We start from the raw sequence: 24779 nt of genomic DNA on the forward strand, positions 1-24779 counted from the left end.
TAAGGAAGCATTTCTCCTTACCCTTTTTATGGATGTCACTATACCTGCGAGGGCAGCCCAGCCACTGGTGCCTGGGACTCCCACAAGCCTTGCAGGGAGCCCTGGAGCAGGCAGTGCCCACCAGCGCGGGGCTCAGCATGCTTGCTGGAGCAGGGGGCTTGGGACCCCTGCCAGCAGTTTCCTCTCAGCTCCTGGGACAAGAAAGCTGCGCCAGGCATTCCCGTCACATCCCAACCTGCAGGACATCTGCTCTGGGTTTGGCCGGGGCAGTCCCCAGCACGCGGCACAGCTGAAGCTGGGGGCATGGGGGCACCATGGAGGCAAAACATTTTTTGAGAAGCGCTTTCTTCAAAGGCTTTAGGAGAGACTCTCTTCTCAGTTTCGGAGAAGCACCTTCTTTACTTTCTTGACTTTCAGGGCTTTCTGCTCAAGCCAGTCAGGAATAAGAGAGGCTTGTTACTGAGAAGAAATCCACAGGGTCACCCAAGTTTTCAAAAAACCCTTCTCCTCAGGGCCATGCTCAAGGCAGGGAGTTGGGAACAGGGTCAGAGCTGTCAAGGCTAGGTGGTAGAAACAGGAGCACAAGTCCTTAGAGATATATGGAGATGAGCATCTTGTCACTTGGTAAGATGGCAGGAGAGCCTGAGGACCTCTACACCAAGGCACCCCAAGGTGGGATTGACCATCTGCTCTTTATGGCCAGAGCTGGAGATAGTCCTGGAGAAGTCCCAGGTCCTGCCAAACCCCACATTAATTGCTATGGAGGGATAGGGGGGAGAGGTGAAATATCTGAGGGCTGACCCTGGTACAGCCGCAGCTGTAACTTGCTCCCAAAAGCACAGGAGGGCACCAAAATCTTTAAATAGAACATTTAAAAGCATTAAATAAAATAAAAATAAAGCATTAAATAAAACGTTGTTGGCTCCAAAGAGCGAAGAGTCAACAGCAGAAACCCAGCTGGCACAAAGTTTGCACCTAGGCTGGGTGCATGGAGGCAGCAGGAGACCTGCAGGGCACACGGGGGGACCACGCAGGGCTGCTGCCACCTCTGTCACCTCTGACAGCATCTCTGTGGGCATGGTCAGGCAGAAACATTGCAGGTTTGGCTGTTGGAGGTGCCCCAAGTTGAGACAACTCAGAAGAACCCAGAAGCTCCACTGATTACGTGTTAAAGCAGTGGAGGACCCTGTCCACTCTACACAGGCAGATACATCAAATAATGACACTTTGGATAAACAGCATCCAAAAGCAGCAGAAAATAATCTGCAGAATGTGCTGAACTGAAACCTCACGAACCCAGAAAACTTCAGGCACACTTTTTTCACTCCAACATGAATTTACAGAATCACAGAATAAGCTGAGTTGGAAGGCACTGTCAAGGATCATGGAGTCCAGCCAACCACCCAGGCACTGAGGTGTGTGCGCTTTGCTGGGCTGCACACCAGGAGATGAGGGCACTGCAAGGCAAATTTTCACAACATCTCAAACCTACTGAAGATGCTTTCCCAGAGAGCAAGCATGCCCAGGGACAAGTCCTGCTGCCTGACACTTCATGGGGATCAGACCTGATCTGGCTTTCCAACACACCTCCTCAGGCTCCCACAAGGGAACTCTCCTGGGATTTTGAAAACCAGCCAGCAACTCCCAGAAAAGGGTTCTGGGAAGGGATCTGTCTTCATGCATCAGCTCAGCCAGAGCCATTTCCTCTTAGTGTTCTCCCTTCCTCTCTCCCCTTCCCTCACAGGGGATTATCCCAAGAAGAAGAGCTGACCTCCCCCTCCCTGCAGGCAGGGAAAAGCAGCCCCTGTTGGGAGCAGCTCTGCAGAGCTGGAGAAAGCTGGAGGCCAGCTGGCTGTGTCAGCAAAGACTTAATGATCATGGTATGGCCTGTGCGAGGCGCCTGCTGGCCGCGCGAAGCCCCGAGCAGCTGCAGCCTCTCAGAGCCCCTGTGCCCTGGGGAGCTCTTCCCACCCCACTGGGGACCCCCGTGCCCGCCTGGAACCCAGGCCTGGCCCCCCAGGGCTGTCATCAGGCATGATGTCCCAGGAGCATCTCACCACATCGCTGCACTGGAGCAGTGTCCAGCTCCCAAAGCATTTTAAATCATTGTCTTTTCCAGGTCTGTGGTGCTGAACCATGGACAACAGCCAGCAGTGTCCTCAGGACATTGAATAGCTATTTCTTTGGAAGAGTGTGAGCTAGTTTTGCAGGAAACAAATCCGCTCCCAAGTCAGTGGAACTAGCAGCATGCCACCGTGTCTCAAAATCCAACAACACAGGCCTGTGAAGGATGTCCCCTCCCCTTCCTCTTCAGATGAGGACAGAGAAATTGAGCCCTATTGCTCTGTCCCCCCTGACAAGAGCAGGGAACCTCCTCCATCTATCATCCTCCCTTTGGAGTGCCATGAAGATGGGCAAGTGAAGCCCCTCCAGGGTGTCTAAGTGCCCCAAGGAATGGGTGTCCTCCTTCCCCTGTCTCAGACCACAGCACTGCACTAAATTTTCAGTCCAATTCCAGACCAAACTGGGTGCTGGGAAAAAAAGTACACTTGAGACAGAATTTTTGCTTTTTCTTCTCCCAGAGATTGAGAAAAGAGTGAATTTGCCCTGTTTTTCTGATATTAACTCTTCCATATAACCTTTTCTTCCCTTTAATCAAATCCACTTGGAAATGGAAAATAGTGCTTCCACAGGAAACATGGAAAAGAGCTGAAATTAATTCCCATGGGAGAAGCCAGGATTGAACCCATCAGTACATACAGAACCAAAGGGTGCTTTGGAAAGTAGAGAAGGACCAAGTGTCAGGTTGCACTTGAGGCTACTTTGTCCCCTGAGATGGTTCTAGAAGATGCCCCAGATAGGGAACACCAAAATTTCCCTGGCTGTAACCACACAAAACACACCAGTGCCCTGCCAACTGCATGAGACGTCTTTTTCACCTTCCCCCCACTCCTGGGGACGTAGGCACTCAGTGATGGAAATGTTTGGGATGATGGATATTTCCATGTGTCTGGTTACCAGGGTTCCCCAGACTGGCTGTAGGACCCCAAGCTGTTTGTCCCAGCCTCCATCCCAGTGTCCTCCCCATCTCTGTGCCCAGTCCTGCACCACAGGAGCAACCGCGCTGTGAGCCCTGTGCTGCACCAACCACAAACCCCACCGGAAAGAGTGTGGCTTGTGGTGCTTCTGCTCATGATAATTCAGCTTTCCACAGTGGATCTCTGCAGGAGGAGGCAACGGAGAAACCCCTCTGAGCAGGAAAATATCACCTCTCCCAGAGGTGCCTTGGGAGAGTCTCACCATGGCAGAGCAGGCCTAGGCAGCACCAGAGTGGGGTCTGGCATCCACCCACATGCAAAAACACCCCGTGGAAGAGACAACCCATCTTCCAAAACCCTTGACAGTCCTACGAAGCGGCCCTTGGCACCCTTTCCTTGCTAAGGGCTGGAAGCCACCCCAGGAGACACAGTCTAGCTGGGACATTGGTGCCTCTGCGAAGCGCTGACCCAGCACGAACTTGCCTGCTGTGCTGCTTGCCAGCTGCGTCCGAGCTGCCGGGGGAGCCCTCCCTCCCTTCCCGTGCTGCTTGGGGACACACTCTTCCCTTCCCAAGCCACCTCAGGGGGTCACCACCACTCCAGCGGGGACTTCCAGCTCCCGTCCATCCAGCACACAGAGGGTGTGAGTGTCCCCCTCCAGCCCACTCTACAGACCCCTTCCGCGCTGGCACAGACGGGACACAGCGCGGCTCCAGCAGCAAATCCACGTCCCCACACCCAGGATGGTGTGTGCTGGGTTAATGTTTTCCCCATTACTTCACTCTGGCCTCTGTTCTTATGGAAAAAACCAAACCATCTGGTAATAATATTTCCCTAATAGCTGTCTGGGTCTGTGGGAAAGCTTGGCTCAGCTTCTTAGGGAAGATGAGAGGGTCGAATGAGAGGGACGCTGTGGATACGGCGTGGGAGCTGGAGGAGAGGAGATAATGCTTTCAGGATCCTTTTCCTGGGCCACCCCAGTGCTTGCAGGGATTCTCGACTCACAGGGGAGCCACAAGATGCCAGGATGACACACATTTTGGGTACCCCACATTTTAAGAGCCACACTCTCTTCCTCTGTCCCACAGAGGAGGCGTGAAGGTGGGCAGTAAGATTCACTTCCAGGACTTTCCCCCCACCTCTATTTTACGCTCAGAAAATAGAAACAGCCCAAAGCATGGGGTTTGGGGAGTTGGGAGCATCATTGTTTGGGTAAAACACTGGCTCAAATCAGAAAGATCAGCAGCACCTGCATTGTCTTCCTGTTCTTGGAGAAAAGGCAGCACCCTGGGACATGCCACCTTCAGCCCTGGGGACATCACCGGAGGGGTAGGAACCCCCTCTTGTGGAGTACATCCAGGAAAAAGGGATGGAAAACCACGCACTAACCCCATCAGCAGCTGAGCAGGGAATATTTTCCACTCTTGTGCGATGAAAGGCGTGGCTTGGGTGATTCCCAGGAAGCAGAGCACGCCTGCCAGGCTGGGCACACGTTCCCTGGGGAAGGCAGGCCCCAGGCGCTCACGGAAAAGCGGAGCAGCCGCCAGACACAGCCCTGCCTGGGCTGGGGGCACTGCAAGCACTGGTTCCAGCCAGCCCCACGCTCCCAGAGCCCGGCCTGCATCTCTGGACTGCCTCGGGACGAGCTACACAGGCTGAAAACCTGCTTCTCCTCTGCCTCGGGTTGCAGCCCCCCTCTGCATCCGTGCGGATGCAGGCATCAAACCAAATCATCAATCCCAAAGCCTTGGGAAGGACAGAAAAAGCATCTTCCTTGTTGGCTGCCTTCTGCATATCTCAGCTGGCTTCCTGGCACAGCGCAGCACAGAGCCAGCCTGATTCTTTCCATAGTTTTCCACAAGGATTGTCCACCCCAGCCCAGGAGCTTGCACATATCTGGCAAGCTCCCAGAAGTTCCCAGCAGCCCCTTCCCAGGCTGTTTCTGCTCCCATTTTTATCAAGCATGCGTGTTCATACTCGTTATTTTTACCACCCCAGCAGCTGTCCAGGCTCTGGGTGTGTCTGTGCCCTTCCAGAGCAGCGCTGTGATGCAGCAAGGCGTGCAGCCCGGCTCCCTCCACACCAGAGTCAGATCCAGCTGCAGCCTTTTCCTAGAAGGATGAAACAAGTCAACCATCCTTCCTGGCAAGAATGCCTTCCCAGCCCACTCTAAGCAGTGTCGAGCATCTTCCTTGGATCTTTCACAGACAATGAGGAGCAAATGCAAACCATCCAGCCATGGAGAAGGGGGAATGACTTTACACTGAAAGTAGGTTTTTGTTGGATATATGGAAAGAAATGCTTCCCTTTGAGGGTGGTGAGGCCCTGGCACATGGTGCCCAGAGCAGCTGTGGCTGCCCCTGGATCCCTGGCAGTGCCCAAGGCCAGGCAGGACGGGGCTTGGAGCAACCTGGGATGGTGGAAGGTGTCCCTGCCCATGGCAGAGGGTGGAATGAGATAGTCTATAAGGTCCCTTCTAACCCAAACCACCCCATGGTTCTAGGGTTGCTCCCCTCAAGCCTATTTCCTCTGCTCCATGCAGCAGATTCCAGCACAAGCTGCAGCCAGCGGAATCCCAGCAGGGTGTAAAGATAAGCATCTCCCCCCCACAAGTTTATTGTTTTTTAAAGGCACAGCTAAAGGTAAACAGGCTGTTTTAATCTCCAAACACTCACCCTCTCAGCAGGAAGCCACGGAGCTGCAGCCAGCACAAAGGGCTGGATGCAATGGACAGGGCTCTGGGGCCTCTGCACCCTTAAATGCCTTCAGTGGGGCACAGCAGCTTTCTCTTGCAGCTGATGAGTCCAGCAGAGGTTAAGCCAGTGCATCCAGGTGGTTCACATCCCTCTGCATCCCACCTCTCCAGCCTGGGCAGGGATTCAAGCCACGTGCTGGGGTGGGTGGACGCAATGACCTTTGGGGTTGTTTGCGCACGCAGCCCCACCGACTCCTTCCCCAGGGCTGCTCCCACCTGGGGCTGGCTCTGACTCTGGGAAAGTCTCCCAGCTCAGCAAAGGCCACGGAAGGCACCTCATGGATGGCCCAGGGCTTGCAGGGAGGGGGGAAAGGAGCCCTGAACCACATTTCCCAGAGCACTGCTCTGTCGGTGACGCCCCGCTGTGGGGTGGTCTGCATGGCCCTGCTGCTCTGGGAAGGGGATGGGAACAGCAACAGGGGCTTTCCTCCAAGTGAAAGCATACAATCAATTCCTGGGCAGGAGAAACCCAAGAAACCTGGTTTTTAGTCAAAAGTGGGTGCCAGGCCTGGAGCTGCATGTTGTGGTTGGCTTGTCAGGGAGCAGGGCTGGGCACCCCAGCCAAGGGCATGTCAGAGGTGGCACAAACAAGGGGAGGATGACTTCCAGATTCCACAGAGATCTGGAGCTGCTGCTCCCTGGGTTTGAGCAAGGATGTAGAGAAGGGTGAACTGCCCTGCCTGCCTGCCACAACCCCTTTGCAGGGCCAAATGGGAGAAGGGGTGATATGCACTTGGAAAATATAATTCCAGGTGGAGAAAAAAGGTTAATATAGCTTTTTTGCCTTTGTTTCCACATAAGACAGAGGTCTGGGCAGGCAGTGCTGGCCTCTCCTAGATGTGTGTCAAGCCCAGGGCTGGATGGGTTGGAGATGGAGACCCTCACTGCACCAGGGCAACATGCAGAGCTGGGGCAGCACTCTGGCTTCCCTTCTCGAGTAGAAAGGAAGCATCCCAGAGGAAAACCATGCCCCAATGTGTCCAAAAATAGCACTAGGGCTACTCCAAGGTCCAGTAGGGCTGGCACATGGCGGGCTGGTGGGGTGTGTTTGAGAGCTGCCATTGTGTGGGGCTGGATGGGGAGCCTGTACACCATCTGGATCGCTAGCAGCCCCTGGATTGCTGGGCTGCTCCCAGGGCCCGGCAGTGACTCACGCCTGCCATAAACACGTCCCCTGATGGATAATGAATCCCAGTCGTCGCCGCCTTTCAGGAACACTCTGGATTCTCTGTGCAGTGCTCCCCCATTCCCCCTCCCTCCTGGCAGCCCTGCTCCCATGTGGGATCATTTCCTGATGCTGAGTGGAGCCAGGGCTCTGAGGCCCATTTCCCAAACCACGTTTTGCTTCAGGGGCTGAGTTTCCCCATTACCCATTCTGGGGGCACCGAGGCTTTTGTGCTGCGGGGACACCCCAGCACCCCACGTCCCTCCTTGTGGGTGCCCCACTGCCCAAACCCCGGCTTGCTCCCCAGCCTCATTCCACTCACCACGGAGGGCACTTCAAGCAACAAAAGCTTTATTGCAATGACAGGGATAAGCCACGAAATACATCGCAAAGCATCGGGGCGTGAGGGGCGATGAGGAAGCGCAGATGAGGGCGGTGGGGAGCAGGGGCTCGCACTGGGAACCGCTGCACGCTGGCTGCACGCTGCTCTCCTCCTGAGACCCGCTGCCCCAGCCCCCGAGCCCGCTGCTGCCCCGCGCCCCGGTCGAGGGAGCAGGGTCTGGACAGCCGCGGGCGGGGGCTCGGGCAGCGGCCCCAAGGGTGCCACGAAGGAGTGGGAGAAGCTCGCAGGACGCCGGCAGCATCTTCAGAGGGGGCTCAAGCATCAGCCATTGGCACCAGGTCAGGCGGTGAAGGTGTTCCTCCCGTGGGGGTCAGGGTCTGCAGAGCTGGGGGCAAGCAAGGGAGATGGTCAGGGCTCGGCCAAGGCTCCCGCACCGGCACCTCCTGGCCTCTCAGGCTGCTTCAACACCCTGAGCAACCATGACAAATTAAGAAGAATGATAGTGAATTTATCTTGTGGTGGAAAAGTAGATCTTGGGGTTTCTAGAATGGGGATTCAGGGGGCAAGATGGAGGGATCTGGGCGTGTCCAGCCTTTCTCCTTATTCTTCTTGGCCTCCATCTTCTGCTGTGATGTTGGTACTTTCAGATTGGTTTAGAGTAGACGCTCACTATCTAACACAGATGATAGGTATTGGAAAATATTTGTAAATGTTTTATATGTAGTTTTTAGTATAAAGACATAACTCCACCCTGGGGGCAGGCAGAGTGCCTGGACTGTCTTGCTGAACTGACCTCAGCTGGACAGGAGAAAAAAATTTATAGATAAGGAGCAATAAACAACCTTGAGACCGAGAACTGAAGAGCTCTGACTCCTTCTTCAAGCACCAGGCTGGGAAAAGAGACTTTCTGACATTTCTCGGGGTCACCAGTGAGAGGCCCCCACAACCTCAAGCAGAAGTTTTGCTGCATTAGCACAGCTGAGGGCCTCTGGCAGATCAGTGTGATGCTGAAATCACCCACACCCCAAAAAAGCCAAGCTGGAGGAGCCATGCCCACACAGAGCTCTGCTACAGCACAACAAATCTCCCTTTTCTTCCATGGGAGCTCACATCCAGCATGAGCTGGGCTGCCAGGTAAGCCCAGGTGGTTGCACGGCATGCTGCATTTGCCTCATGGGTTCTCACTGAGGGCTGAGAGTGGCCTTTTGGGAGCTTCAGAGAAGCCATCTGAACACACTGAGGCTGTTGCTTGGGCTGAGGATCTGCCCTTTCTCTGCCCTACAAACCCATGGCTGCAGGGATGGTGACCGTGGAGAGCTGGTTCTGCTGGACCCCATCAGCAAGGCTTGGGGGTGATGAGCAAGGGCACAGCTGTGCTGGGGATGATGGGCAGCTGAGAGAGGAGCACTGGGGAGGGGCACACATTCCCTACAACCTCTGCCTGGTGCTGCAATGCACCGCCCTGCCTCTGAAAATCACACTTCAGCCCAAAATATGTTGAGGGGAGATCTACTTGCAACAAGAATAAATTTTACTCTGCAACTGAAAAATTGTTTTAAGCATAGAAATGGCAGTTTCTCTGGGTTTGCATTTTTAACTGGCTTTTTACTGACAGCTCCTTTGCAGTGCTCCTGTAAGAGATTTGGGAGCATGGCTGCGTGCTGCACGGGGCAGCATCCCTTGAGAAAACCACATCACCAGCGGTAGCAGCAGTGTCAGGTTACATCACTGCAATGTCCTCCCACCAAAAAACCCTCCACACCGCTAGCTGACTGGTTTAGAGTGAGCACATTATGGCCTGCTCCTCTTTGCACTGGGAAATCCTGTAGGATATCGGCTGTGGTTTGATCCCAAGCTGTGCAGGCAGCCCTCAGCTCCGGGGCGATGCTGCCCCATCCCTCGGGGCTCTGTGGGCCTGGCCACGCTGCCAGCTGGCTGCTGGCCCATCACCACTGTGCCCACAGAGCATCTCACACCCTCCACGTGCCCACGCTCCCATGGGGCATCCTGTGCTACCCAGTTCCATTGGACACAAGAAAACCCAGAGAAGCTGAAGAGACAAGTGCCACTCATCCCATTTGATCCAGACACAAATCCTCTCAGACACAGGCTTTCTCCAGGGACAAACAGTGACACTGCCTGCAGACAACCAGGACACGGCACTCCTAGTGTGCTTCAAATATTCCAGTCCTCATGCACATCCCAGCCTATCCTTTTGGGATCAAAGCAATTCTTTGATCCCAAACAGCACGTGTGTCCTAAATCAGCCACAGTTCTGCTGTTCAGCACAGGGCTCACACACAAAGCCTCCTCCCACTGCTCCGTCCTCATCCCCATCTCCTGGCTGATTTTCTTCCTGTTGTGCAGAGTGGACTTGATCATCATTTCTGGGAAGAGACATCACTGTGGTTAAACTGCCTAAACACAAGTGTGGGAATCCAGAGCCAGCCTGGCTTTGAACCTGGCAGTATTTGATCTCTGGGATGCTTTTGGAGCAATCTGGAGTGTCATCTTCCTCTTTGCAGGACAAGGGCGCTGGGGCAGTCGGAGGACGGCTGCACATCTGGGTGGAGGGAGTTGCACATCTGGTACATTCAGTACTTCCTAAAAGTCACTGCCACGTTACCCTTTGGACAGGGGCCTGGGGCTCGCTGCATAGCACAGCAGATCAGGATCTGCAGCTGCATTCCTTCTGAAGGGAAAGCAAAAATATCCCTCTCAGCAGAGTCCCAGCTCCCTGTAACATCCAGCATGGGAGCAGGGGGACTGCATGGAGACCACGACCTTTCCGCAAGCCATTCCGGCAGCTGCAGGGGCTCCTGCTGCCAGCCAAGGCACAGAGCAGCCGGCTTGGGAATGCCTCCCTGGGGCCCTCAGACCCGTGTGGCCTCCCCGGCAAGACCTTGTCCTTGTGTCAGCCAGAGGGGCTCGGGCCACCCACGGCCAGGGAGGCGCTCGACACACGTCCCTGCCCGTGCGGGCTGGCTCCAGCACCGGCGGGGCCGTTCCTGCCGAGGGGCACGGCGCGGGATGTCGCTGCCGTCACCGGTGTCACGGAACACACACACACACACACCAAACCCGCTCCCTGCCCGCAGCGCTGCGTGTCCGTCTGTCCCCGGCACCCGGCAGCGGAGCGGCGGCTGGAAGCACGGACACCGCAGCGCCGGGTGTCTGTCTGTCCCGGCACGCAGCGGAGCGGCGGCTGGAAGCACGGACACCGCAGCGCCGCCCGCACCCCGGCGCGGCTGCGGAGGATCCGCGAAAAGCTGGGCAAGGGGGACATCTAGTGACCAGCCGGAGGCGGGGGCTGCAGCCAGGCAGGGCTGGGGGAGATGCCTTCCATCCCTGCGGCCAGGGAGCAAATGGGATTAAGCATTCATTCATCCCTGCTGCACCACACAGAGATCCCCAGAAACTCTACCTCTGCCCGTACAGGAGGCTGGAAATCACCCTTGGTAATGGGAATTAATATAATTAATATAATTAAAAGTGACTAGCATGGATACAGTAACAAATGCTGGAATAACAGTTCAAAGAGAGTATGAAATCTAAAGAGTCTCCCCGGTGAAAGTCACTTTCCCTTAGGGGAAACAGTCTATTTTTTCTCAGCCTTATTCTGTACTAGAGGGAAAAAATGCACAGAACAATATTCCAAACAATTTTGGAGCACAATAAGGATATGCAGGGGGAGTGGGGACCTTCATCTGAGGCTAAAGGGCTGAGCACAGACCTCAACAGCCGCCTCTCTGATGGAGACCCCCACACTCCAGAGACAGGAGGAGGCATTGGACCAATACTTTCCAGTCAAAGTCAAAATATCCCCCTAAATAACTCATTTCTAAAGAGTTTGACTGAGTTGGTTGCTTCCAGAAATGTTAAATCTTTCTGGCTGGATAACACTGCATTGTTTTGGGAGAGAAAAGCAATGTACTAAAGCTATTCAGTTGATTAACTGGGACATTCACCTTGTACTGAATATTCACTGCAATATTCGAGTTTTTTTCCCAGTGGCATGGCTGTGGACGCATCATCACAGTATTTTAAGTTAATATAAAATGGAAACCCAAGACCTATCACAAATCAAAGCAAAACACTGAGGCTCCTTCCAAAGAAAACAGCAAATCTCCTTTTGAGTTATCCCAAGGAAATCAAAGCTGAGTTTGATACATTCTTTGTAATTTTGTTGTTATTCTTGTTGATATCAACATGCTCCCAGGAGATGCTGCAATGGTTTCAACACCTCTTTCTCCAAAGTTAGCACAAGCCCAGATGATGAAGGATAAGCTGATTCCCACATAACACTGCAGTTTCATCTTTTTTTTTTTCCTTTTTAAATTTGCAAAATAAGCTTGGCAATGTGACCCCCAAAGAAAAGTTGTGAAGTCAAGGAGAGTGCCAGGAGGAGGGATGCTTCAGGTTGTCCTGTACAGTATCAAGAGCTGGACTCGATGATCTTTGTGGATCCCGTCCAGCTGAGGATATTCCTGGATTCTGTGACTGTGCAGTGCTCCTGTGAGGTGACCCAGTGACTGCTGCTGCTCGGACTGTCCCTTATCCCCCTGTGGCCACATCCAGCATTCCCTGGAGCACTCCCATGAGCACAGATCCTCGTGGCAGCACAAGCCTTGACACAGCGCCTCGGACACCTGCCTGGCGCCAGAGCAACACTCACATCCAGCCTCTTCTGCCTCAGCCCTGATTCCTGGGGTGGCCTTCCTGCAGCCTGGCTGGGTGATGGATGCCTGGCAGTGGGCTGGGATGGGGACGGTACCCAGAAGGGGTGCTGTCCATGGGGATGGGTGCAGAGGTATTGCTGCAGTCTGCTCCCCCTCTCCAGCAGCCTCTGAGCTCAGCTGCATCTGGCAGACCCAACCTGGCATTTGCTATTTTTGGCAGCAATCTCTCTGTGGAGGTGGGGAACGGCACAGGAAGCACACACACACACACAGAGAGCAGGGGAATTCAGGGCAGACGTGATCTGCAGGCACTGTGCAAAGCCATTTGTGTCCAGGATGCTGTCACACTCCCCGGCCTTCCCCAGGTGTCTGAACCCACAGCCTTGTCAGCCTGGGATGGATTTCTCAGTCTTGGTCAACGTGATTCTGCTGCTGCTGTGCCTCCGTCTTCTCCTCATGAAGAAGCTCTCCTCGTGCTCCAGCTTGTCCTGCAGCTCCACAGAGGAGCTAAGAGCGGCAGGATGGGCTGGCTTCCTCCATACAGCATCCCCCTCTGAGGAGACAGCACCCCACGGGCAGGCTGCCATGGAGTGTGGTGGAAGTGGGACGGATGGGAAGCTTTTGCCCTGGCTCATCCCCCAGGCCACCGGGGTGGTTGTTTTCACTGGGTCTCACACACAGATATTTCATTCTTCCAACAGATAAAACACTTGTTCTAAAGCAGAATGAGGAACAGGAGAAAATGAGGAGTGCCCCTTGCCAACAGCTGACTCACCACCTTGGCAGGTGGGTCTGTGCTTTGCTGGCCAGTTGGTGACTTGGAGGAGGCCCTGTTTGGTGCCTGCCTCCCTCCCTCCATCCTCAGCATCAGCACAAACACATGGGGGAGGCAACAGCAAAGGCTGCCAGCTCCACCTGAGCCCCTCAGCACTCCCCACAGCACCTGTGCTCCTCTGGATGGGGACCAGGGGATGCTCTTGAGCCTGTGTGGCTGCTGGGCCACCCAAAATACACAGCTGAACACAAAGTGCCAGGGAGAGCAGCGCAAGCAGTTGGAGACAGGCAGCAAAGCACCTCATGGAGGATCTGGGAGCACCTGGGAGCACCTTTCAGCCACAGAAGCTTGGAATGTTGCAGACAGCTGAGCATGAACAGGTTTCAGGATACCTGGGCAGAGCAAACCCTGATGCTCAGCGGCACCACCTTCACCTTTCTAGGCTCCTGGGCCGGCTCTCATCCTCACCAGCTCCCTGCTGGAGCCCACAGCCCCCTGCCCATCCTTGGCCCCACGGATGCAGTGGCATCACCCGGGATCCCTGACACAGCCTGAGTGCTGAGCAGGCAGTGCGGGAGACAGGAGGAGAAGTGGCCCAGCATCCTGGCAGGGGAAGGGTGGGAAACTGCCAGTGGTGCCTGCTCAGTGGTACTGAGGGCTGAAGACAGAGAAAGGCCCAGGAAGTCTTGGGGCTCACCTCAAAAAACAATGCATTTTCCATGTGGTACAGTGCAAATATGTACTGTGTGGCTGCCTCAGCTGTCTGGGGACACAGTGCATCATGGTCCCCTCATGTGCAATCTGGGAAAAGGGACAGTCAGGAATTAAGAAATGAAAAATGTACATTTCCCTGCTGGAGAGGCAGGAGAGAGAAAAGCTGGGAAGCAGAAGGCAGGGCTGGGCAGAGAGGGTCTTGGGGAAGGGTGTGGGAGACACACATGGCAGATCTGTCCAGACAAGGGGGCAGTGAAAGATGATGGTTGTCACACCATAACTTATGAATTAATCTCAGGGAAAACCAAAGGATTATGCAAGCCAAATACTCTCCCTTTGGAAAAAAAAAAGAAAAAACAGAAAGCATGGAATCACTCAGGAAGTGCCTTGGTCATTTCTCTAAAAAAATGAAAACAAAAAAAAATTATGATGCTGATGAGAAATAATAATAGTAATAATAGTAATAATAATGATAATAATAAAAAAATTGAGAACTCTTGCATACAACCCCCACCTTCCCTCCAAGTAGCTAAAAAGGTGTGGAAGGATGCAGAGGGAAGGATGGGGCTGGCATTGTTGGGGCGACCCAGGAGAAGAACAATCGGAGCCCATCAGTACCAGAGCTGCACAGACATTTATTGAACACAAACAACGACAAACACAGCTGGCTCACAGAGCTTCCTGAGGTTTTGCTTGTGGGGGATTGCCAAAAGAGTGCTTTCAAAGGCCCCTGGGGGTGTGAGTCCCATACAGCTGAGTTCTTCCCACTTCCAGGTGCTTGTTAGTTAAAAAAGAAAAGAGCATTTGTGTGTATCTGTGTGTGTGTGATTCCCTTAGCCTAGCAGGAAAATGGGCTTGTCTGGACCATGCCATGTTCCAAGAGAGAAGCCTGCAGGCTGAACCCGTCCTTGGCTTCTGCTTCCCAAATAACACAGGGTGAAAAGTATGCCCTTACCCTAAGGGCAGGGGCGTGAGGCGGCGAAGGTGAGCCAGGACAAGCAAGGGGGAGCACCAAAGGAAGGAGGGTGAGAAAAATTAATTCGCCTGAAACATGCACAGCTCTGGGTGGCATCATTATGTCCATACGCTACAGAAAGTACCGCCAACATCAACTCAATGTACAGGTAGCTATGCTAGACCGACACTAGAGACCCCGCCAGCTCCTGAAGTGTCGCCAAGTGAGAGAAAATAAACAACGGCCCCCCCCCCTCCCCCGCCCCGCTGTCCCCAAGAAGCAGATGAAGCAGATGAAGAATTAACACCCTAACGCTGAAAACAAGGACCATAACCAAAGAGTTTGGGAGCAGCTTCGGGAGCACAGATTAAAGAGCTTGTAAAGAAACGTTCCAGTGTGTGCATACGCGCCCGTGTGTTTATATATATATATATATATATACGTTAGTAAAGAAAAGAGTATCTGTGGAGGCAAAGGGAAGACGGTAAATGTACAGGCAGTACAGGCTGGGTGGAGTGCCGGTGGCTGGAGAGGGTCGGGTGGTGCGGAGTGGAGGATGGTGGGTGGAAATTAGAGTGCGCCCATTCCAGTGACCTCAGACGTCAGCCTAGAATAGACAGGGGCAGAGAGAGGGGTGGGGGGGAGACAAAAAACAAGCGCTTAATCACCAGAGCAGAAAAGAAAACGAAGACCCTGCGGGGCAGCGCTCCTCCTCTTGCCCAGACCCCGCGTAGATGGAGTGGGCAGAGCATCACTGGGTGGCCTGGCGGTCCCCCGAGGAGGGCATGGGGGGCTGGAGCACAGAGCCAGCACGATGGCTGGCTGGCTTTCCCTCTCCTCACTGCAGCCAGGCCGCGGCAGGGGTGTCACCCACCAGAGGTGCTGGCAGGAGTCATCCCAGAGCACAGCTTCTTTTCCAGCAGCATCCCTTCATGGGGGACAGGCAGCTGTGCCAGCTCCCCGGGCTGCTTTGTTTTGCTCTGGTTGAGAGAGGCTGAGCCCTGTTGTGCTGCCCCACCAGGTCACCTCTGCACAGGGGCAGCTCAGCCAGCCCTTCCCAGCAACTAAGAGCCACTTCTTTTTCTTTTCTTTCTCTTTCCTGTCTCAGGGAGGGTGGGGGGAGACTGGCAAGGATCTGCAGGGAAGCCACTCAGCCATGCCCGCGGGTGGGGGGCTGGCCCCGTCCCTCACCCAAGCAGGGCGAGGGGTGCCACGGGCATGGGCAGCGGGGTAGCAGGGCAGGATGGGATCGCGGGGGTCTGCTACGGGTCGGGGCTCGAGTGGGTTGGGTGCAAGGAGGAGAAAGCACATACAGACCTCACCGGTGCTCCCAGCCCACACCCCAACAAGTGTCCGTCACCGCCAGCAGCCCCCCGTCCTCGGGGCCCTGCCAGCAGCCTCCGTCCTGCGCGCATCCAGGGCTGGCAGCGGGCTGGCACGGCATCAATCCTGCCCAGGCGGATGGGCCCATTTGAGTGGCTCTGCCAGGTGGGTGCAAAGATACCAGAAAGGTCCTGTATCCCCTTAAACTCACTTCCCACAAGTCCACAGACACAGGCAAACAGGTCTGAGTGAGCACCCTGGACACAGCTCCCTGCCTGCATGGAACAGGTCCCCATCTCATCTCTGCGGCTACGCCTCACCATGGCACAGGCTGCGTCTCTCCCCAGACAGCAGCAGCGCTGGGAACCCTTGGCCCCTGTGAAGTCCTGCAGTGCCAAGCTTTTCATGATGAAAAGGAAGCAGTCAGGCCATTCCCATGTCTTGCGTTTACTGGACTGATTGTTGTCACTGAATGGAGGAAAGCCTTTTGCAGGCCTGGAAGCACGTGGAAGAGGCAGTAAGCGATGCTGGGATCCCAGCAAGCAGGTCCCAAGTGACGCCTCCCTGCCAGTGTCTCAGCTCCATTCCTGTCCCCGTCCCCTGCCTCATTCACAGGACAGACAGCGGCAACTTTGCCCACCCACGAGCAAAATCCTTGAGCGAGGGTGGAGGGAAGGCAGGCGCCCGGCACGACCTGTGGCCGCTCCGCCAGCAGCATGGTGGCTCCTGGTCCCCAGCCAAAGTGCCAGCTGAGGCCGGATGTCCTGCTGGCAATGTCTGGTCCCTGCCCAGAGGTCTTAGCAAGACACCATCCATCCCAGCCGGCCTCAGGAAGCCCCTGCTGGCCCATGGCACCGGGATGGAGCGTGGGGTGCTCCCAGCGAGCCGGCAGGACGGGATGGGCCGTGGTGGGAGGCGGTGGAGGTCGGCGGGGGGTCTCACCTGGCGTTGATGAGGTACTGCGCAAGGCTGATGTTTGCAGGGGTTCCTGTGATGGTAATTTGGCGCTCCGATGACCCTTCCGTGGCGTTGGCAATTTTGATCTGCGCTCCCGACATCTGCCGAATTTCATTGATTTTGGTCCCTTGGCGTCCGATTATGCAGCCTATTAGCTAGGAAAGAAAGCACGGAGGCAATGTCTGAGAAGCAGCAGCTCTGGCAGTCACCAGCAGGACGTGAGCACGCCTGGGACAAGAGTGACCTTAATGCTCATGAAAATGGGAGAGGGACAGCCCAGGGTGATTCCTACCAGCACGTGAGCACGGTCCTCCAAGGACACATCCAGAGTCCTGCCCTGCTCTGCTCCTTGTGGGGAAGAATCTCCATTATCTGCACATGATGCCCAGCACCTCAGAGGGCTTCAAAGAGGGCTCATTTCAGTAATAATAATTTTCATGGTTTAATGAATGGTCAATGTTTTGCAAGTACTTATCCCCTTCCCACTCAAAGCAAACCCAAAGGTGGTTTGGACACATTACTAGAAGGAAACAAGCCTGCTGCCTTCATTGGGGACAGGCCAACCCCAGGAGTCCCCTCATCAGCTGGTGCAGTGACCCCATCCCACATTTCTTCTATCCCACTGAGACACCCTCAGTGCCTCTGCTACCCCCTCCAGCTCTTTTGGTGCAATCCAGTGGCTCGTCAGCAGGCACAAGTGACACCCACAGAAAAGGTGGACTCTGCGTAAAAACACGTCTTTCATACTCTTCTGAAAAAATGAGAGCCAGATGGAGACTTGAATTTCCTCAACTGTTCATCCCTTGAATTTCCTCCGTGATCCTCAGTGTTTTGAATTTCTTCAATGGTCTTTGCTCATTTGTGCAACTTCCTCAAATCATCTCCAAAGCTTGGTAACACATACGGGGATATCCAGCTTGACCAATACAGGCATGAAGTGCTCTGCATGCCCTTTCAGGCCGTCTAAGCTCTTTTCCAAGGGCATTTTATACACGGGATGTTCATCTTGGCAGCTGCTGGATTTCTGTACAGTACAAGTAAAGATGATTACTCCTCCAAATACTCCCTGATCCTTTGATCAGACCATGGGGCTGCCATGGTGGTTTATCCCATATGGACCTGAATATACACTGGAAAGGTGTATATTGTCCCATTGTCAATATACATTGTCCCAGGGTCTGTGGGAGGATGTTCAGCCCATCCTGGTCTTCACATCACAGAAATAACTCCGAGCTGGTTCAGCAAATGAAAATCTGCTGGAGAGACTTGAGGAGCAGGTTTTATTTAGGCAGATGCTCAGCTACACCCAAGCTGAACAACGTTCAAGTTTCTGACTGTCAGAGGAGCAGCAAGATGGGTATCATCCGATTTCATTCCGCTGTAGCACAACTCCAAGCTACACCACTAAAACACACCTGGTGACTCTTAAAGGAACACAAACCTGTCCTCTGCTTCCTGAGAGGGTGTCAGTGGGTGTTTAAAAGCCTTTGAAACAACAATAGGGAGAGTTAAGGAGCAGTTTTTCAAGGTCCAGGTGATAACATCTAATATCTCCCAGGTCTGGTGAGAGCTCGGCCTCTGGTGAGTGAACGACCAAAGTGCTCCTGAGTTCTCAGAGGTCTCCTGGCATCCTTTCCTCCCATGTGAGTTCTTTTGCAAGGGGTCTCTTCATATTTCTGAAGATACCTTCACTGCTACAGTCCTGCATGCTCAGCAGACATGGCTGCTGGAACCTCAGGAGCGCTTAGAGAGCTCTCTGCAGCTTCCTGGACAGGGATCCTTGCTGGGTGGAGAAGATCTGGGATCAGCCCCCACTGTCTGCTCTGCAGATCCCTCCCGTGGTGATCTGACCGAGGGTGAAGCATCTCCAAGGGTTTCAGTCAGCAGGTACTCACAGGCTCTTGCACTGCATGTCTCTTGGGTGGACACAAGTCTTGGCAGAGGTGCCTGGCAGCTGCAGCTGGGATTGCTGACCTTCCAGGGCACTGCCAGCTGCTGCTGAACAGCAGGAAGAAAGAGCAACTGCTGCCAGGCCCTATCCAGAGACTCCTGATGAGGATGGGCTAAAGGTGCTTGTTAGTGATGGACATGGGAACGGAGGCTGGATGTCATGCCTCCACTTGCCCTCATCCCGATCTGAGCACAGACTGGGTCTTAATCCATAGAAACCAGTCCAGAAGCAAGTGAGGCTCATGGATCCAGGTGGTGGCTGTGTCATGCTCTCCATCCCACCGCCTCCTGGCCCAACATGGCTCCAGCCTCCTCCCAGCAAATATCCCAGTCCAGCACCCATGTTACCACAAAGCTCCCACCTATCAGACCCCACAGCTGCCTGCCAGCAGTACTGGAACACACTGCCCTTCAGACACTCATGTGGCACTTTGTGGCATCAGAAATGTCACTTACTTACCTCCTCTCCCCCACCACCCCACCCCATCACTACCCTTGAGCTGGAACATCATCTCAGACCCGCCACGGCCTGATTAAGCAATTAAGAGTTTAATCAGAGCTGGCATGGGAGCTCTCTCCCTTTCCCAATGCTGTCAACTGGGCATGTTTCATGAGCACTGAGTTCACTTGGAAAGGAAAATGGAGCATTAAGGATTGTACCTGGGCAAGCTACCGTCGGAGTAAAGTCCAACTGGTGCTTTGTGCTGCAGATTGATCCCCAACCGACTGCACAAGGATGAGGGAACATGGGGAAGGGATATCTCTAAATATATTTAACAAAGCCAAATGGCTGCACATTATACATAGATACATGTATGTATATATTTGTATGTGTATACACACACACACACACACACGGACATGCCAAGGAAGCACTTGGATTTACTTACATCATTGGGAATGGTGAGTTCATGAGTACTGGCCGGGGGACTGGCATCCAAACCTGGGCAGATGCAAGGGAACATGGTTAGAGCTGGCAGAGGCAACGCGATGAAGCTCCGCTGCTTTCCCGCAACACTGCCAAGGCTGCGTCCTGCTCCGGGCTGGGAGGGGAAGGGGATCACACACTCCGGGACAAGGAGGAGGAAGACAGTTGCTACGTGACTCTGCTGGAGCTGGGTGTCACCTTCCCTGCATCCCACGAGTGCCTCGCTTCCCACCCTTCATCCTATCCACTGGAAATGGCTTCAGAGGAGGGTGCAAGGTTCCAGCATCAGCGAAGAGAGGTGGGTTAAGCACCTCCCACAAAGCAGCAGAGAGCATGCCGGCTGGGACACCCACCTGCTCCACAATAATGCTGTCCATGCACCCTCCAGCCCCTCTGGATGGAGCAGCATTGAGCTGCTGGCATATGACAGCAGCTTGGTGCCCCAAAACCAGTGTCCCTGCGGGATCCGGCAGCACAAGTCCTCTGCAAGTTAAGTCCCACAGACTCTCATGCTGAGTTTGAGCCAGACTGTTAAGACATGCAACCTAACTGGACCAGGACCACCTGTCCCTCTTATTCCTAAGAGAAAGCAAGATGAACAGTATGGAGATTTAGATCCTGCTTCCCTCCAAAATCACACAGTGAGGAAAAAAAGCAGGGGCATGCTTTCTCCCACCCTCCCCTGGGTCAGGGAGAGCTCTCTACTCCATGGTGGGAATGGCTGGAGCCAGCAGGATACCCTGTGAATGCAGCTCCAGAAGTAAGAGGACACCATGCCATAGTGCTCCTAGGTTTCCCATATTAAATCACCTCAGTGCCGAAGCAGGGACGTCCTGTGTGAAATCTGCAAGAAAGAAGCTGTATGGTGCCTGACAGGAATTTGCAGTAACTGGAAAAAAACCCCTTATCCTTATGATATAAACCACTGATGAAAGCTTGTAAGAGCAGAAGAGACTGCCAGATCTGCATCCATGGAAAGAGGGTGGTTAAGGAGGTGCAGAATGAAGAAGCACAAAGAGACTGGAACTGCAGGGCTCCTGCAAAACAAGACAGCAGCAGCACCCAATTCCTCACATATTTCCATGGAGGGCCTCAGCACAGAGGAAGAGGAGCTCTGGTTATCTCTGATGTGCTCATGCATGATCTTAGGATGTTAGGAAGTGAGGGTGAGGAGGCCCTGGCACCAGTTGTCCAGAGAAGCTGTGGCGGCTCCATCCCTGGAAGTGTTCACGGCCAGGGATGATGGGATTTAGAACCTGCTCTAATGGAAGGTGTCACTGCCCATGGCACGGGGGTAGAACAAGATGGGCTGTAAGGGCCCTTCCAATCCAAACCATTCCATGATTGTGTGACAATGTACTTCCTGTGCTTTCCTGAATGCATCTTCCCAGATACACATTGCTGACATTTGCCTGCAGGAGGCTTCCTCACCTGACTTTTCACTTGGGACCACAGAGAGGAGAGGAATTGCAGAGAATGAGGATGCAAATCCTCCAGCTGGCAGCCCTCTGCTGTCATTCACCCCCGCCAGGGGTACTAATGCCAAAGCCTGCACAAAACATCTCCTGCCCAGGTATTACACCACAGTCAATGCTCAATGCTGACTTTACAGCACACACTTCACCGGGACCGGCCGGTACTGAGCCTCCTCACAGTGTGGGGCAAGGTGGACTGCACCCATCACAGACATATCCCTCTGGTGAGGGTATCCCTCTCCTTTGGCCATGCGTTACAAGGCTCAGTTCAGCAGCAGCCTGGGTGTGGCAGAAAATGTCTTCTAAAGGGAGCAGAGCACCAATGAGGGCTCTGAGCAGCACTGAGGCATCCAGGGATCTTAGGGAACAGAAACTAAGCTCCTCAGACTCCTAGGCAGCATCCTCCATCCCGCACTCAGATGACATGGATGATGCTGAAAGCCCTTGCGACACCTGGTGCCATGGCACTGCACCATCCCTCCATCCTTTGAGGAATGGCTACATTCTTCTCCATGATCTGGAGACTGTTTATTTCATCACTCCAGATCCTCCTTTTCTGATATCTACAAGCAGTCCTTGAGGCTGTAACAAGGGTGTCAGGGCAGGATTAATGCCTTGGGTGAGTGCAAAGGGCAAAGGGGGCATGCAGAAAACATGGCTGAACAGGTTGGTGTCATGAAATCTGTATTTCTGCAATCTTGTGGGGTCTATTTGCTCGAGCTACGCTTGCTTTCATAATTAGGTGCTGTCACCAAACCTTTCAGGCATGCATGGGATGGCTGTGTGCCCTAGGTCTGGCTCATCCTGCCTGTGAGCCTCCAGGTCTCAAGATAGCTCCTCTATGCAATGGTAGGAAACAAAAGACAAATCTTTTTCTCGCATATGGATGAATGTGGCACATCTGACAGCAAAATTTCTCCAAGGCTGCAGCCATGCTTCGGGTGGGTCCTCAGGGTCCTGTCCCACTAAAATTGCAACTCACCCTGAATGGCTCGGAGCTGCCTGTCACTGCTGTTCCCATCAGCACTGTTCTGTTGTTTCTGAGCAAAGTTTATGCAAAATTAAATGCAGGAATAAGGGTGATGACTCCGGTATCTTCCTGGTACACAGACAGCATTGAGGGAGACCTCACCACACCTGAGGGGCAGCACAGATCTCTGCTCTCTGTGGCCAGGGACAGAACCCGAGGGAACAGCATGAAGCTGTGCCAGGGGAGGGTCAGGCTGGACATCAGGAAAAGGTTCTTTCCCCAGAGGGTGCAGGGGCACTAACCAGGCTCCCCAGGGAATGGGCACGGCATCAAGGCCGCCAGAGCCCAAGGAGCATTTGAACAATACTCCCAGGCACACGGTGGGATTGTTGAGGTGTCTGTGCAAGGCCAGGGGCTGGACTGGATGATCCCTGTGGGTCCCTTCCAACTCAAGATGTTCTGTGGTTCTATGGCAATTGCACAAAAACATCACAGACCCAGGTAATAAAGCCCAGGCACTTTTGCTTTGACATGCTGAACAAGGAGAAGGGTGCTGCCTGATCTCTTCCTGCACACCAAGACAATCTGCTGTCTTCTCCATGAATACCATGATTCCTCTCGGAGCACAACAACGGCACAGTCCTATTTACGGAATACATTTCAACCAAAGCCTGCTTACTTCCTTCTAGCTTTGTGTTTTACCTGATGACTGGCCCATCAGATTTTGAGCTTCTTCGGAGGAATGTAAGGGCAGCTTTTCTCCTGAAGAGCAAAGAAGAAACAGGTTTAATGCTTTTCCCTTCGAGGAGATAAGCAATGTCACTTCATCTAGGAAGCTCAAAATATGATGAACATACTGTCAGAACAGTAATTTCCAAGCAGTACTTTATGTACCTCCATCCCCTGTGCTCTATCTGCTTCCCAGGTCACCGGGAACATGCCGGCCTTGAGGACAAGGCTCGGGCCATGCTGGGGCTGGCTGTCCTCCCATCAGCGCAGCCCCCTCCGGCCATGCCTCCTTCCCACCGCGGCAGCTCCATCCTGCCTGGCTCAGCACCGCTCCCGCGGCAGCACGCCCGGCCGGCCCGAGCCGCTCCTGCTGGGAGGGTGCGGGTGTCCCGCCGGGAGAGCTCGGGCGCTGTGCCGGGAAAGCGCGCGTGTCCTGCCAGAATCCGGAGCGGCGTGGGGCAGAGGATGCCGCTCCTCCGTGGAGGGAGGGAGGGAGGGATGGTGCTCACGGCCTCTGCTGGGAAAGCCCAGGCTGAGAGCTCGCCTTGAGCACCACAGCCCCCACAACATCCGTCAAGCCTCTCCTTAACCTCTCCCCATGGATATTGCCGCTTTTTACTTGCCCTGCTCATTTCCATTAAACAACAAGAGTTTAGAAAGAGAGAGAAAGTCTACAGGTAAGAGAAGGATATCTTGAAAGGGCGTGTGGGTACGTACCAGGGAAAGCGGGGGTGGTCTGTCCAAGGGGAGTAAAGGGGGTTTGCTGCATAGCCAACTGGTGGAGCTTGGTCAACTGCTGAGGGGTAGGAGGGACATTAGAGCTAAGAAGGTTATTGTCATAGAGTACAACAAGTCACACCAAAAAGCAAGAACAAAATTATAACGGGGCGGGTGGGGGAAAAGGAAAACAGACTGAAAAATAAAAATTAAAAAAACCCAAAAAAACAAACAAAACAAAAAAAACAAAACCAAACCAGGAAGCCATGGTGAGACATGGCAAAAACATTAGCAGAAAGGACTTGGCCTGGGTATAGTGCAATAAAGCCCAAATCTTTGGCAGAAGTGCTTGGTCAGGGTCTGAAGTACGATACCAGCAAGAAGCCCATTCTTAGTGTCAGTTCAACTCCTCTGCCTCCGTGCAGAGCCAGCTGGTGGGCGTCACAGCCAGCACCCAGGAACCCTCTTTGTGCCACCAGAGCCACATTGTCACTGCTTGTCCCTGCAGCACACATTCCTGTGCTGTGCCTCCAATTGGAACGGCCTCTGGGAGATGGATAAACCGCATTTCTAAATGCCAGCTCATTAGAAATATGGGGAATTAAGGGCTTCAGTCATGACCAGTAGGTATTTCAGATCCTTGTATCCCATGTTGTGCTGAGGAGGTTTGGCTGCCTGGTCAGGGAGTTTCATAGAGAGAGAGGTGTTTGTTTGGAATACATTTTGTGCTCAGTTTTACTGCTCCAAATTTAAAAAAAAAACAAACAAACAAACAAAAAAAAAATCACCAAATAAAACAAAAAACCAAAAAGACAGGAAAAGAAAAGAAAACAAACCAAACTGGGCTGAAGACTGGCAGTGAGCAGTGGGGGAGACTCTTTACAACCTCCCACTTTCACAGGTGCTCTGGGAGTTTTCAGCACCATATCACTCCCTAACTTTAAACTGCTTCTTTTGCCCATCATCCCTGGCAATGGGGAGGCAGGAGTTATAGTTTCAATGTTTTGGGGGGCAACAAGACTCAAATGTCTCCTTGCTGCTGCAGCAGGGCTAGGGAGGGAGAGTGAGGAGGTCCGGCTGGCAGCAGTGAGGGGGAAATGCTGGGAAGAGCTGACCTGGGGGCCTGAGCACATTGGGGGAGGCTGGAGGGAAGCAGCAGGAAGGAGTGAAACACCTGAAAATTCCTGGACAGGTTACCTGTGGGATCCCTGTCCTGTCTGGAGAGGCATGAGGACACCCAGCCTCTGCTGCCTCAGGGGAGAGGTCTCACCACTCCACAAAAAGAAGTGTCTGCACATCTCTGTGC

At 53.8% G+C, this 24779-nt stretch overlaps 1 protein-coding gene across 13 annotated transcripts in view; it reads right to left on the reverse strand.

The window, feature by feature from the left end:
- Window positions 1-7400: 7400 nt before the first annotated feature.
- The window catches only part of PCBP3 (poly(rC) binding protein 3), a 43958-nt gene continuing 26579 nt past the window's right edge, over window positions 7401-24779 (reverse strand). For 3 of the 13 annotated variants that reach the window (XM_058028183.1, XM_058028176.1, XM_058028177.1), the window contains 5 exons: window positions 23474-23552; window positions 22730-22789; window positions 19545-19597; window positions 16690-16859; window positions 7401-7686 (listed from right to left, as the gene is read on the reverse strand). In XM_058028183.1, the coding sequence (XP_057884166.1) occupies window positions 7641-7686; window positions 16690-16859; window positions 19545-19597; window positions 22730-22789; window positions 23474-23552 (408 nt within the window). In that variant the 3' untranslated portion in view covers window positions 7401-7640. Of the gene's footprint in view, window positions 7687-14765; window positions 15032-16689; window positions 16860-19544; window positions 19598-22729; window positions 22790-23473; window positions 23553-24779 lie in introns of those variants that run through there. The other 10 variants (XM_058028185.1, XM_058028178.1, XM_058028188.1 and 7 more) reach the window with 7 other exon arrangements.

The sequence above is a fragment of the Melospiza georgiana genome, chromosome 7, assembly GCF_028018845.1.
Source record: "Melospiza georgiana isolate bMelGeo1 chromosome 7, bMelGeo1.pri, whole genome shotgun sequence".
Lineage (NCBI taxonomy): Eukaryota > Metazoa > Chordata > Aves > Passeriformes > Passerellidae > Melospiza > Melospiza georgiana.